This window comes from Leptonychotes weddellii, chromosome 5 (assembly GCF_054177405.1).
Source record: "Leptonychotes weddellii isolate Sample4059 chromosome 5, ASM5417740v2, whole genome shotgun sequence".
NCBI lineage: Eukaryota > Metazoa > Chordata > Mammalia > Carnivora > Phocidae > Leptonychotes > Leptonychotes weddellii.
The window spans coordinates 36,179,505-36,195,397 of NC_138373.1; the positions used below are offsets into that span (position 1 = coordinate 36,179,505).

Genomic DNA, 15,893 nt, shown 5'->3' on the forward strand with positions numbered 1-15,893 from the left:
GGTGATGGGTATTAAAGAGGGCACGTTCTACATGGAGCACTGGGTGTTATGCACAAACAATGAATCATGGAACACTACATCAAAAACTAATGACATAATGTATGGTGATTAACATAACAATAAAAAATTAAAAAAAAAGAAAAGCCAGTTATGTTTCTGGCTCATGAAAGTAATGACTTTATGAAGAAGAGGTCACGTAGTGTCCTCTTCAGGGAGGTCCAGCTCTTCAGGGAGGGTCTCAAAAAATCAACTGTTTTTAAAAGAGAAAAAAGAAATAAAAGGCATCCAATTGGAAAGGCAAAAGGAAAACTGTCTCTATTTGCAGATGATATATATGTAGAAATCCTTACTAAAGTCTCCACCAAAAAACTATATTAGAATAAATGAATTCAATGAGGTTGCAGGATACAAAATTAACATACAGAAATCTGTTGTGTTTCTATACACTAGTAACAAAATAACTCAAAGAGAAATTAAGAAAACAATCCTATTCACAGTTGTACCAAAAGGAATTAAATATCTAGGAATAAAGTTAACCAAGGGAATGAAAGACCTATACTCTGACAACTCTGACATTAATGAAAGAAATTGAAGACAACACAAATGGAAAGATATATCATGCTCATAGATTAGAGGAATTAATATTGTTAAAATGTCCATACTACTCAAAGCAATCTACAGATTTAATGCAATCCCTTTCAAAATACAATACTATGTTTCACAGAACCAGAACAGATAATCCTAAAATTGTATGGACACAAAAGACCCTTTCTAACCAAAGCATCTTGAGAAAGAAGAACACAGCTGGAGGTATCACAATTCCAGATTTCAAGATATACTTCAAAGTTACAGTAATCAAACAGTATGCCGCTGGCACAAAAATAGACACACATCAGTGGAACAGGATAGAGATCCCCTCAAAATAAGCCCATGCTTATATGGTCAATTAATATACAACAAAGCAGGCAAGAATACACTGGGGCAAAAGGCAGTTTCTTCAATAAATAGTGTTGGGAAAATTGGATTGCCATATGCAAAAGGATAAAATGGGGCCACTTTCTTACAACATACACAAAAATAAACTCAAAATGGATTAAAGACCAAAATGTGAGACCTGAAACCATAAAACTCCTAAAAGAAAACACAGGAAGTTATCTTTTGGAAAGCAGCCTTAGCAACATATTTATGGACCTATCTCCTCAGGGAAGGAAAACAGAAGCAAAAATAAATGAATGAGACTACAGCAAAATAAAAAGCTTTTGCACAGCAAAGGAAACCATCAACAAAACAAAAAGTAAACCTATTGAATGGGAGACAATATCTGCAAACGATAGATCCAATAAAAGTTAACATCTAAAATATATAAAGAACTCATACAAGTCAACAAAAAATAATCCAATTAAAAACGGACAGAGGACCTGAGTGTTAGTTTCAAAAGAAGATGTACAGGTGGCCAAGAGACACATGAAACGATGCTCATCACCACTTATCGGGGAAATGCAGATCAAAACCACAATGAGATATCACCTCGTATCTATCCGAATGGATAGTATCAAAAAGGCAAGAAATAACAAGCATTGGCGAGGATTTGGAGAAAAGGGAACCCTCATGCACTGTTGGCAGGAATGTGGAAAACAGTACAGAGGTTCCTCAAAAAATTAAAAATAGAACTACCACCAGATCTAGTATTTCCACTACTGGTTAAACAATAATGCTAGTACAAGAAGATATATGCACCCTATGTTTACTACAGTATTGGGTGTGGAAGCAGCCTAAGTGTCCACCAGCAGATGAATGGATAAAGAAGATCACACACACACACACTCACACACACACACTACACACACAGGAATATTACTCAGCCATAAAAAATGAGATCTTGCCATTTGTAACAACATGGATGGACCTACAGGGTATTCAGCTAAGTGAAATAAGTTAAAGACAAATACTATATAATTTCACTTCTATGTGGAATCTAATAAACTAAATAAATGAACAAACCAAACAGAAACATAGTCATAAATACAGACAACTTGTGGTTCACAGGGGGGTGGTGGGGGGATGGGTGAAATAGGTGAAGGGGATTAAAAGGTACAAAAATCCAGTTATAAAACAAATAAATCAGGGGAATGAAAAGTACAGCATAGGGAATTTAGTCAATAATATTACAGTAATTTTGTATGGTCACAGTAACTACACTCACTGTGGTCAAATCACTCTGCTGTGCACCTGAAACTAATAGAACATTGTATGTCAACTATATTATAAAAATCAAACATTTCTAAAAGTTATGTTTTTTCAAAAATGAAAAAAAAAAAAGGTTTTCCTAAATGCCCATGTGGTAAATTGTGGGATACTGATGGCAGACAGCAGTGATCTTTTTCTCTTCTTTCCCTTGCCTAACTGTATCATTTCAAGGGGAGGTCCGCACACCCACACACATAGTGCTAGTCCATTTCTCGTTTCCTAGCTTTATTTCCCTAACTAGATTGTTGTCATTGGCAATTCTGTGACTCCTGGATCCCCATATCTATACCCACCCAAGTGCTCTAAAACACAGTAGGAACTCCTTAAGTGCGTGGGACTTACTGACCTCATTCTCTGAGCAGCAAGGCGTCCTTGAAGCCCATGGCTGAGTTGCACTGAGGATCTAGTTCATAGAGATGTCTGAAAAGACGGACTGGAAAAAACAAAGAGGTGGCAATGGGGGAAAAGGAGCTTTCTGTAGAAAATCATCCCTCACAGGTCATCCTTTCACATGCTCCTTTTACACAAAATACTGACCATATTAATACCTGAATATCTGACTTTAAACAAACCAAATGGAGGGTTTAACTGTTCACATTACACAAGAGCGTGGGGGCTCTTAAAAGAGCTTCTTCTCAAGTGCTTCTCCACATGTCCTTAAACATTCGACAGAGTTAGGAACTACCAGCAAACAGGGTCGCCTCTGCTGAGAGATTATCAATTAGGTGCTATGAGCACTTCTGGGCTTTGCTGTTTACAAAGCATCTTGACAGTTGGGGGATTTTGTTGCTGTTTTAGGAAATTAGAGCACTGGAGGATTCTGTTCAGTACGGGACCCCCAACACCCCTACTCCTGAGTTAAGAAAAGAGGAGAGTTGACTGGGAGAGAGAGAGCCACATGTTGGGCTTATCTCTTACTAGCCATGACGCCACCAACCTGACATGGTCACCCTTGTGTAACCACTGTACGAGCAAAAAAATGTCCCAAACAACCCAAAGCATGTCTTCAGTGACCCTCTGCGTTTGCTTTGAGAATTAAAAATCAATTTCTGTCGGAGCAGTCCCAGCGCTCCAGGAGAGCTCTGGTGTCTGGAGGCGGGCTTGTTACAAGGAGTAATAGGGAAACAGAGATAAATGAGTCCTCGACTTCCCCATCATATTTTAGTCAGAAGATGAGTTAAAAGAATTGTGTGTGTAGGGGAAATGAGATCTTTGAGACAATCTAGTCTTACCCCTTCTTTTTAGAGACAGCAAAGCTTATGTGACCTCCTCTGTGTGCAACCAAGACGAAACCTGAGTCTCTGAGTAGCGTGGAACTGGGGACCAGCTCATGCCTCAGTCTCTGCTAGACCCAAAATTCAGAGTCGTGGGGCTCCTTTACTTTATCACAGCAACCACAAATGGCTGGTGCTCAAATATTTGTTGATAAGGGAATGATACAGAATTTGGAACATTAAATTTTTTGAAGACCAAATAATCAGACTCAGAAACTAATTCCTCTTGAAGGAAAAGTCAGAATCAAAGTTAATTCTCAAAAGTTTGTCTTACTACTTTGTACCTTAGAACAAGAATCAGCAAACTATGACCTCGGGGCCAAATTGGGTTGCTATTTGTAGAACCCAAAAGCTAAATATAGCACTTATACTTCTAAATAATTGAAAAAGTCAATAGAATAGTATTTTGTGAAAAGGAAGTTACACAAAATGCAAATTTCTGTGTCCATAAATACAGTTCTATTGGACTGGAGTCTTGCCCACTTACCTGAGAGCTGCGTTTGTGTCACACCATCAGAAACGGTGGCTGAGCCAGAAGACATCCGGCCCTTCACAGAAATATTGACTGCCTGCCCAGGAAGGCTGGCAAAGATCTGCTTGAACCCCAGCTGGGGTGTTGCCAAGAGGCACCCACACCTGGTGCGTCTTGTTATCTTTCAGGCATCACTGCCCCCTAAGATTCACGACTTAGTTCTGACCAAAAGCATCCCTCAAACCTATGGACAATAGCCAACTCCACCCTCAGAGCCCACGGTCGTCTGCAGGAACCACAGTGCTGGTGGAAGAGCTTCACTTGTTGTCAGTCTGGGAAGCTGTTGGAGTGACCATCTGGGTTAGTTACAATGACCAGAGATAACCAACTCTCGAAAGCCTGTGATGCACGCTCAGTAGCCAGTAGCTCCTCTTGATGGTGAAAACAGCATGTTTTTGAGAATTCCCTGCTTGTTTGGCACTAGGCACAGACCACACAAGCCAGGGACCTCAGGTTCTCAGTCTTGTAAACTTTTGGTGCTACCCATCCTCAATGGAAAGCCTGTCTGGTCATGGTCAGGGGCAATCTGCCGTTGCCAGGTGGGTCTGAGGAGGGAGACACTGGGGAAATGTCTCCTTTGATAGTGGATCAAGGAAGCATAGCCATGGGCCAGCAACTCACCAAGTGTCACTCAACAAGACAAGGGGGTGTCTCTGGCCCCTTGCAGAAACGTCCCCAGGGGAAGCCGGTGGGGGCGGGGCAACTCCGGACCCACACTGCCCCATCTCAGGCTTCCGAGGCACAGACACCCCTGGGCAGGCCCCGGAGGTCTGTTCACGGGCAGATCCGGACACGGTCCTCTTGAGGTTTCGCTGCAGTAAAGGCAGGCAGGATGCATCGTCTAGGTCGCTCCCTGCCCCCCGTGGCCCCAACATTCCCTTCACAAGGCCGTGACAGCGGCGAACATTTCCCGCCACCGTGTTCTGTCCTAGGCATGCAAGGGCTGGGAGACTCTGCCCAGGCTCTGATCACCGAGGTCCACGCAGACCCGGCTCCTTCCCGTGTCCCTCACGCTCTCGCCGGGTCTTCCCACTTCCCATTTCTACTGCGCTACCATGTCAGAGGTCTTCCTAACGTGCCGCTGTCTGCCGAGTAAACGATCCCCTCGCTAACCGCATCGCTTTTTTCTAACTCCTTCCCCCTTTCCCATCGTCTTCCTTTATCCTCTTTCTGATGTTTCCGGTCATTTGTCAAGCGGCGGGGATACTTGGGCCCCAACAATGGGTCATTAGAATTCCTAAGTTCGGCTACAAAGCCTGAGTGGCTATCAGGATTCACTGGCATCTTCCCTGTTAGGAAAATAAGCAACGTTCCTCCTGTTTCCAGTAGCTCCTACTGTCTGTCTAGCATCTATGTCCCAAAGGGCTTCAAGCCCTCTGCTCCCAGCGACCCTGATACCGCTTAGCCGCGACGAGGTCCTTCATTCAGCCGGTGCTCACCGAACGCCTGCTGCCAGGCACTGGGGGACACTCAGAAAAAGTGCTGTTCCTTCTCACTGGCCAGCCTCTGCCTTCTGGAGTAGCGGCACCTGCACCTGCACCTGGGCTCGCTGCCACACCCAGGGGAACACAGGTGCTGTCTTGCTCGCGCTCCTGAGAACAGGGCGGACGATGAGGAAATCGTCCTCCACCCAACTCCTAGGGCGTTCTACCCTTCCGCCTCTGCTGGGCAGGCCTTGTGCAGACACGAAGCAAGAATGGAACCCTGGCGCGGGAAGGCCTGTCGGCCGGTCTGCACGAGTTACTCGTTCGCCCAGAGGTCTTTGCAGCTGGGGCAGTAAATCCAAACCAAACCCAAAGCACCACGAAGCCTCAGACGCAGCGGCGGAAGCCTGCTGTCCCTGCCATCCCCACTCACCACCCCCGCTGAACGCCACGTGTGCAGCAGGCTCACGCATCGCGCGTACCCCTGCCGGCCGGAGTCGGGCGCCGAGCTCGGCCCTGCGCGCCACTCGGTTCCCAGACTCAGCCTGGAAGCCGGAGAGGCGGCGCGACGGCGGGCCTCGGGTTCCCAGGGGCACTGGGCGCGCAAGAGGGGGGGCCAGGGCGCGCCCCTCGCCTCTCCTCAGGTGCATGGACCGCCCGCCAGCGCGCCCAGGACCTTGCGGGGCAGATAACCACACAGGGAGACGACCGAGCTGCCACCAAGCCGATGCCAGCCGCGTCCGGGAAGCCAGCGTGGTGCAGGGGCGAGCGCAGCAAGGCGCCCGAGGTTGCAAGTCCCGCACGCGCGCATGCGCTATGGGAAGCAGGGCTGCCTTGGGGCCGTGGGCGTGTCTGCGGGTCCCCGGCACCGCCCGATCCCGGGCTCCCGGGGCGCCGTCCTCAGCCGGCCGGGGTGCTCCGGGGCTTCTCACCCGCAGGTGTTCGGCTAAGCCTGGTAACCTGGGGGTGCAGATCTGGGTGCTAATCATTTTCATGTGTACACAATTCATTTTCTGATAACCCTTAGGCTGAAGGTTGTACTGCTTTCCAGGAGACAAACCTATAAGAATTCTCAGATCTTGGGCAAAAGACAGAGCTTTTAAGGTTGTCAAACGAGCAAAGATAATTTGGGTTGGAATAGACAGCTAGGCCTACTTCCTGACATGCAGAGGTTTCCTGTCACACGGCTGACAAAGTATTGGCACACAGGACTCAGGCTTCCTCTTTGTCCCCCAAATTTACCAAGAATCTGTACACTTGCAGCAAATGTGAACAAATATATTTAGATATATTTAAAAGAATTAAAAAAAACATTTCACAAAACATTTGTTGCCATAGGAATTTTTTAAGCAATAAATGCCCACATCAAAATTTAAACATTGTTCAAAGTATGATTTATCTGTACTAATAAGTAATGCAACAAATTATGTAAACAGAGTCAGATACATTTCCTATTTCCCTGCAGGAGTCACTTCCTTCCTGGGATTGAAGCTGTCCCAGACAGTTTTCCAGGGGACCAATTAAGAAACTGCTATTTTCAGAGCAACAAAAATAAAAGCTTTTATTTGTTCATTTGAATATAAAACAGGCGTTATCACAGATGTACAAAGCTTACTGGTGGTTTAACATACGAGAAGGTTGCCGTCCTTTGCACATAAAAATTTTGTTTGAAACCGTGATTGGTTGAGTACATGAATTTCTCTAACCAGTCACCACACTCTATGAAATAACGCTGCTAACATTCAACTGATAAAAGGGGCAGTTTCCCTTGGGTAAAGTGTCAAGCAGGATTAAATATATATAATAAACAAGCACCATGAGGAAGCCGCCCTGTTGGGTTAGGTCTGTGTTTCAATGTTCATTGTGTACCCTTCTTTGTGCAAGTTGATTACACGGTTTTGTCTGACTTCAAAAGCACAAGGTCACAAGACAAACATTGTTACATTCTCATGAATGATTTATCTACAGCACAATTTCTAATACAGAACAATCCTTCTTTATTGCTGAAACGGGTTTCCTTTCCTTTTTCTTGCACAAATGACCTTCGATCCCAGCCCCCAACCCTTTGGACCTCAACTCTACCATGAGAGATGACAAGGACGTCACTAACCACTTTCACAACCGCCCCGTCTTGCACGTGAAGCTGACATGGTGAAGGTGAAGGTCATATTGGAAGTGATACCTGATTTGTTGTTTGCTTCCGACATCAGCTAGACCTCACAAGTTATCCCGTAGCTGTGTTTCCTAGTCAGTATCTTACCGGAAACCTTAAACCTCCTTCCCCTTAAACAAGGTGGGTGTGTGTAAGAAAACATCTTTTTTTCTGTGTGTGGTGGGTTTTTTCCCCTTTAGGAAGCAGAAGACTGTAGGAATGTGTATCTGAAGCATGTAGAGAATATTCACACACAGCAATGAAGTCAAACAATATCTTAAAAATCAAATAATTTGTGGAGATGGAAGGATGCACCCCACATGCAGACAAATTAAAAAAAATGCCACTTAAAATTTTTAAAAAACAATTAGCCTTGGATCTCGGAAGTCAAACAAAACTCTTTTAGCAAAGGGCTTACTGCTGGCGCATACAGCAAAGGCAGATGAAGACATTGCCTACAATATGATGAAAAGAGACTCTAAGGTTTGCCCAGCAACAATCTTGGTCATGCATTTCTAGCAACGAGAGCCACTGCAGGGTCATATTGGGGCAGTTATAAGATAGATCACGCTTGGACAGCGGATACCTCTTCTTGCCTGGACACAGATGGGCCATTTCGATCGAGGAGTGTACAGATGAGACGTGGAAATCGGAAGGTGTGTGAGGCGGCAGCAGCAGCGAGAGACGGAAATCAGAAACGTGTCATCCACAGGTGGTGAAATGAAGGCAGCTGGGAGGCTTTCTCGCTCCAGCCAGTGGCTCTGTGAGGAGTCCCGGGGCAGCTCATGAGGGTGGAGCCCCAGAGCTCTGGGCGGGGGAACCCCAGAGAGCTGGCTGAGGTGACGGTATCCTATGTGAGTCTTTTCCCTTAAAGCTGTTCTGGACAGTCTGTCCACTCCATACAATGCCATCTGAGGGGAATCAACACAACCCGGTGCAAATGACCATAAAAGCACTCCTTTTCATACCAAGGACCAAAAAGGGTGACATTAACAAAAAGGATGAACAACAAGGATTTCTTGCAGCTAAGAGAGCAGTGCTACTCAGCACCTGCCTTCCCTAATGTCCGCTCAGTGTCGTAAGCACACACTGGCACAGACCGCTCACCGTTGCCCCCGCAGCAAAGGGAAAATAGTGCACATTTCGCCTCAAATTCCTTCCCCAACTTCGAGATGGCAATAATTTCACTTGCTGGTCTCTGGTTCTAGAAGAAACATTTAGACCGGGCTACCGGCAATCTGGGATTGCTCGCATCAGCAAAGTGGGTGTGAGAGAATCTCGCTTTATCTACAGTACAGTGGAGGGGACACCATGCAAGTGACAGGTTCTGCATTTTAAACTTTAAAATCTCCTTTGTTCATTAGTGAATTTATATTTCATATATATATATTTGTTGTGATACTATCCACGCAAGATAATACAACACTTTTTTATATTAGCAAACATTACAAGACTTTAATGTTCTTGAATGTTTTTCTCTTTTATACTTCTAAAGAGATCAAAATAAATTAAACGTTTTGTACATAATTACATATGAAGAAGTTAACTTATTTTATCTTTTTAGTTTAGTACAAAGATATCTGCAAGAGAGTTGCCGAAATACACCTTATTTATAATTTCTTCTCATTCTATGCTAACTTCAAAGGCCGTATGTTAGCCTTTGTTTATCCAGCACATTTCTGACAAAGAAAGCTGCTAAAATCTAATCGGAAGGTGCTATTTGGAAGGTTTTCTCGTACCTCAACAAACTTTCCTAAAAGGATGAAATCTAGCAATGGCTTAAATTAGTAACAAGGTCCATGTCATTAAGATTTCATGACACATTAAACAGAGAAAACAATTCTTTGTCACACTACATAAATTGTTTAAAAGAACCCATCTGGAGGGCAGAATATTTTTTTAATTGCTATTTTGGCTTAACAAAATACCACATTTACGAAGAAAGCACTTATTATCCAATAATTAAAAAAAAAAGAAAAGAAAGTTTTGAAATGGGTTTTTCCAACAAACTGAAGGCAGTAATCCAAAGTCCTTCTGAGCAAACTTCAGTGGTAAATTCACATTTCACATTTCACCCCCATGCCAATCAGGACTGCTGTGGAAAGTCTCACCACCGCGTGAACAAAGGCTCCATTCTGGCGAATGTGGCCCTCATGTCTGCAAACTTGAGTGACACTGAGAAAAACGTTTACTTTCCTAGAAAAGTCTACGGGACCAGAGACGAGACTACATGTTGTAGGCCACATAGATGGGATCTAGCTGGTCTGCCAAAAACCCATCCCGCAGGTGCATACGCTGCTTCTCTCCCCGGGAGTTGATGGGGATGACACCGATGTCCACCACGACCACGACCCCCACCACCAGGTAGTGCTCCTCGAGAACCACGTTGGTCACTAAGGGGACCAGGTCCAAGGCTTCTTGCTCCGACCCATCAAGCTCAACCACCACCACCAACAAATTGGTCCAGGTGAACACAGCGCTGCAAGAGAGTAAAAAATCATCACTATGCCGTGAGGTGTTTATGTAACAATTTCGTTTTCTTTTCAAGAAGTGCCATCTGGTTCTTTTCTGATCTGCCTGCACATTGACGGTCTCTCTGAGCCCATGGCTTTTCACTCAGTAGGTGGCTGCACACACTCCTGTGGTTAGGGTTTTCTACCGGCCGGCTCTCACGGGGGCCGCCGCGCACGCAGGGGATCTCCGTGCCAGGCAGCACCCTGACACGGCCCTGCCCTCTGCTCCCAGCTGCGGCCAAGGGGCACGCGGTGCCACGGAAGCCCCACCATGTGCACACCAGGCCCCTAAGGTGGAGTCCTGGCCTTGGGCTTGGTGAGCGGTAAGTTAGCAGAGGCCGGACAGCCCCTGGGGCTCTGGGGCCGGTCCTGACCTCCCTCTGCCACAGCAGGACGGGGGACGTCGAGGGAGGGTGAGAAACTTGGAGAGCCACCAGCTTGGTGCCTGGCTGACCATGGGCCCCAGTCACACTGGGGCCAGACAACCCGGCGGTCAACTGCAGACATGGGGGCCCAACAACGTGCTGCTGTCTGAAGCACTGAGTCTGGAAGGAGTGTCAGGCAGCAAGAGGTGACCTGTGTGGGGGAAAGATCCTCCAGAACATCAGAGATTCATCTGGAAGCATTTTATTTGGGATCTTTCAGTGGAGGGTCACCCAGAAGATTTGGTCGGGCCAATCTGTGGGAGCCTAAACTCAGTACTTTACACTTTAAGCCTCCTGCAGTTTATAAGGTTGGTCTTTAAATGGGGGTGGTTATAGGGCCTTAACAGGCTCTGCTCCTGGTGCCCGTGGTCTGCTGGCTGAGGCGGTCAGAAGCGTCCAGGGCAGAAGAGGCGTGGGAGGTGGGGGCCAGGCTCCAGGGGCCTGCAGTGGGTTGCTGGCATCTGCAGCCAGACGCACAGAAGGGTCTAGGAGGCAGGTTTCCAACCTTTCTTTGGGAAACTCACTACAGTTTTCTAAAACTGTATGGGTATGTCTATTCAGAAAAAAACCCGCACGTTTTGTTTAGTATGACCAATATATACGTTAATGTGGAAGGGAAATATTGGAGAATGTGTTCAACAGATTACTGCTTCTCGAGTTTGCTGTGATCAGTGTGTACCTAAGGGAACAGTCCTGCCAAGGTCCGTTCGCAAGATGCGCTGGTGCCAAATTCCCATAAAAGAACACTTTATGACACTAAAACATTGCTCTGTGTGGCCCAAGTGAGCCCATACTGAGTTTGTGATATCACAGATTTTACATGTATATTAGCCACTTGCGGTATAATTTTATTATAGCACCTGACGCTTATGATACAGTATCAGGAACCGGGGTTTCTGTATTTGATGGAGGAGGGGGTTTGCCAGGGAGTGATGGGCTGGATGAGCATTGTTTTCCTAGGGCCACAGATGTCCAACCCTGGAGACAACGGATGAGAAGGGCAAGATTTGGTTAGCTGGACTGTGCCACCCTGAAACAGCCACATGGAGGGACGTGAGTGTCTGCCTTCCGCCTTGGTGCGAAGTAACCGAGGTTGTGCGCTGGAGGAGGCGCCCAGGTCGGGCAGGGAAGGTGAGAAGGAGCAGGAAGAACAACAGAGCAGTTTGTGCTGGGCGGTTTCTGAAGGACCAGAGCCCCGCAGGATGGAACTATGGGTGCACATGTGAGGCGAGGTGAGTGCGAGGCCCCACGCGCATCAGGTGAGGCCACAGCAGGGCTTAGAACAAAAACTCGAATCCTGGAACAGAAACCCACAGGCGGCGGCAGGGAGTCCCCGTCACAGGTCTTTAAGGTGGAAACAGCCCTTTGCAACCAGATGGAAAATGTTTGCAGTAGGCAAGACAAACCAGTCTAAGTTATTTTCTTAAAACTACAGACCGGGAGGCTGTAATCGGTATGTACAGCTAGTGGCCTGGAAACTGAGGTAGCCCTGTGCCGTCTCTGGGCTGCAGTCTCTCCAGGGATCCCAGCTCCTGTCCACTTGCAGCTCCAGCAGCCTCAGGGTGAGGAGGGACGTCACCACGTTGGAAGCACAGGGCCACGCGTGGGTTCGCAAACTCTCTCTTCTCTCTTCCAGGCTGCCGAGCCGCCCGTGTCCAGGTCCCATAAATGGCAACAAATAACTAGCCTGTAATCAGCTCACAAGGGGCAATGAACAACTCAGGCCCATCTACCCACCAGGAAGGACTACTCATGGGCGATTTCAGAATGTGCCTCCCTTGGGGTTCCTGAGCTTCGAGATCACATCAGGTCCCTGCCAGCTCTGGGGCCAAATGAACGAACAAACCTACAGTTAACGGTGTGGAGCCTCTTTGCACCCTTTACCACCATGTAAAGGCACCGAGTGAGCTCGGGGCCCCCAGGCCAGCCCCACCAGCAGCACAGCCAACCACATGGACCAGGGAGGGAGGATGAACCCAAGGGCCCTCGCCGGCCTGGTCACTGGCAGCTGGGTGCAAATGCCCACCCACTACTCACCATTCTGTGACGCTTTTATGGGCTCTGATGACTGAGGTCTCAATGTCTATCGGGTGATACCTCATCCCCCGCAGCTCCATCGCTTCGTCCAGCGCCCCCACCACATACAGGGCATCGTGGCGCTCTGTGCAGGGAGTGGAAAATGTGTGTGAACCTCACCACAATGGTGCTCAAGCTGCTTTGTAAGATACTGAGATTAAAACTACCCCTGAGTGAGGGGCGCCTGGGTGGCTCAGTCGGTTAAGCGTCTGCCTTCGGCTCGGGTCATGATCCCAGAGTCCTGGGATCGAGCCCCACATCGGGCTCCTGGCTCAGCGAGGAGCCTGCTTCTCCCTCTCCCTCTGCCTTTCTCCCTGCTCGTGCTCTCTCTCTGTCTCTGTATCTCTGTGTCTCAAATGAATAAATAAAATCTTTAAAAAAAAAACAAACAAAAAAAACTACCCCTGAGTGAGAGACACATGCCAAGGAATGGGGTCACTGAGTGCGGGTAGCTAGTTCCTTTCCACTGGGACGCTGTGCAGCCCGGGGCCCCCAGGACACCAGCCTGGCCGGGATCATGGTCTCACGGAGAGCCAGCTGCACACCTCAGCACCCCGGGGGAGAGCGCACGTCCTGGACCAGCTCCTGCACACCTTCAATACACTATCTCCTACTCCTCGGGAGCACCTCCGCCCCTCGGCGGCCGGCAGACGCCGTGCTCTCCCGCAGCCACAGGTCAGGGCGCAGCACAGCCAAAACCAAACCCCGCCCCCTCTGATGGCATCCCATGAGGCCGTAACTGCTAGAATTCCACCTCCGAGTGGGAAAATCTTTTCCAGTTCAAGTCGGATGAGATGGGGATGTTTATTTGCTGGCTTCTATGACTGCAGCAGGACTCCCATCTTTTGGCGGGTCACAGAGGTGAGGAAACAGCAATAGTGCTGTCCCCAGCACCCCAGAATTCCGCGGGATGGGACCTGTCCCTCCTCCTGGGGGGTCTGGATCACCATGGCCCTGCCTTGCTTCGTTCCTCACAGGAATCCCAGAGGGCACCCTCAAATAAAACAGTCTTTGATTTTCCCAAATTGCGAACGTGATGCCAAAATGTTTTTGCGCTTTTCCACTAAATATACGCCAATTCAGCCAGGTTCACAAAGCTCCCCCCAGGCAGGTGTGTCAGCAAGCCTCCCAGACACTCACCTCCTGGGGTTTGGGTCCGGCAGGATCTCCCTAGGAAATCTCAGCTCCCATCCTCTGAAATAACTGAGTCCTGCCTCTACTTTGAGTGGAAGTAGGAGCTGAGACTCTCATAGCAAGTAGACCTGTACCTTTTCATTTTTTATAACTCTCCTGCCTGGCGCCAGCCCCCACCAGAGGAGGGAGCAGCGCCTCCCCCTGCCCAAGCCTGAGCGCCTCGCTACCTCCCTTTCCCGACAGGCCAGGCCTGGTCCGGTCAGGCAGAGGGCAGTGGGTGCGCTCCTGCAGCCGCTGTCCAGGTGGGCCCTGGGGGCATGGGGCCGCTGCGGGTGGGCGAGGGGTCCGTCCACTGCATGGAGGGGCATGGTGTCCTGGCTCCTGTGCAGGGTTTAAATCTGTCCTTGGCTCCGTGAGAGACTGCGCTCACGGAGCACACAGTCTCTCACGTGGCTCTGGAGTGCTGGACTCACACCGATCCTCCTCTCCTTCACGCTCAGCTGGTTTGCAGCAAGCATGCACAATGTGCTCGTGGGGCTGGTGTCCCAGTCCCACAAATGTTCTCAGGGCCTGGGGGCCTCTCCACCCACCTGCCCGGGCTCTTACCTCCATTTGCATCTGTGAGCTCCGTCCTCCGCAGGAACCCCAAGTAGCCTGTCCGCGCCCAGACCGTCTGGGTGTCTCCAAAACTTAACCTTGAGTTGAAGTGGTCTGACTGCAGGGACTCATCTCCGTAAATGGTGAAATAACCACTGGCATTGTGGGCACTGTGAACCCAGATCTGTGAAGGAAGCAACAGAACTGGGTGAGTTCGCTGGGGAGGATCTGCAGGGAGGAAACTACCTGGGCAGTCAGTGACATCAGAGTGCCCATGCCCGGCGGGGAACCCGGCCGTGTTAATCTCACGCGGGCTTCAGGGGAGACTCAGACGCCACAGTATTTACTGGAATAGAGCCACTAAGTGAACAACGAGGCTGTCCACCTCTCGAGAAGCCCATTAAAACAGACTGAGGGTTTTAAAGTGAACATATCAAATGTGTTCACCGCTGGGCACCTGCGGCCACCTAGTCCTCTGTGCTGAACAAACCAAAGCCTAGAGCAGACACAGAAGTGACACCATCATTCAGGGGGAATGAAACCTGTCCCCTGCTCTCCAACACACAATTTCCTCATTAAGACACATTCCCGGTCAGAAAACAAGAGTGAGGTGGATTCTGACACCCGGCCGGCTCCCCCAGGTGCCCAAGACAGCACGCTGTCCTCCCCAATTTCATCTAGCAATGTACTTAAAGGAAATTCCGAAATAAGATCTGTACGGAATTTTATCACCTCAGCTCTGATCTTTACACATAACTGAGAAATTCAAATGAAGGGCCAAGCCGCAGCCCACACAGAAATGGAGTCTGGGGAGCGGTCAGTCTGTCCTTTAGTCACTGTTTACAGCTCGAGGCCTCCGGAAGAAGTGGTGGCCCAGCTTTGTTGTTTCAGCTGAAGGCGGGCTGACACAGGAGGTTAGCGTCCCGTGCACAGCAGAGTAATCTGACACTTGTATGTGGAACAGTAACTGTAGTCACTGTGCAACATTATTACACTCCCCAGGCTGCACTCTATTCCCGAGACTCACTCACTTCACAACTGCAAGTCTGTACTTCCTAATCCGCTCACCCACCTTCCCCTCCGCCAACCACTGGTTTGTTCTCTGTGTGTTGTGTGGTGGTGTTTTTAACGGGGTGTCAGCTACAGGCAGGTCTGTAAGGAGGGAAAGCTGACCACACAGGGCCAGTGACCCTGACAGCCAGGAGGCTCTCCCCGGGCAGGATGGGCTTCCTTCCACCCAGTGCACAGGGCAGGCTCGGCCTTGGAGAGAACGGGAGGGAAGGTAAGTGTGTTGGCACCCTTCCCTGATGTCCTCTGCGTCCTCTGTGGCCTGGCTGAGTGGGGCAGGGGAAGGATCGGGGACGGCGGGCTGAGGATGTGTGTTCTCCAGCCGCACGCGGCAGGAGGGGTGGTCAGCCAGGTTTCACCGTAAATATGGGCTGAAGGGTCAAAGCCAGTACGGACTTTCCGACCGAAGGAAATACCTGTCATTTCCTAACCTGCTTGCTACCGTTTACTG

At 48.7% G+C, this 15,893-nt stretch overlaps 1 protein-coding gene across 1 annotated transcript in view; it reads right to left on the reverse strand.

Annotated features, from left to right (window-relative positions):
- Positions 1 to 7,011: 7,011 nt before the first annotated feature.
- DIP2C (DIP2 acetate--CoA ligase C (putative)) overlaps positions 7,012 to 15,893 on the reverse strand; it is a 356,092-nt gene continuing 347,210 nt past the window's right edge. The window contains exons 31-33 of the mRNA XM_081818894.1: positions 14,384 to 14,558; positions 12,605 to 12,728; positions 7,012 to 10,108 (exon numbers count right to left, since the gene is read on the reverse strand). Of these exons, the coding sequence (XP_081675020.1) occupies positions 9,856 to 10,108; positions 12,605 to 12,728; positions 14,384 to 14,558 (552 nt within the window). The 3' untranslated portion in view covers positions 7,012 to 9,855. The remainder of the gene's footprint in view (positions 10,109 to 12,604; positions 12,729 to 14,383; positions 14,559 to 15,893) is intronic.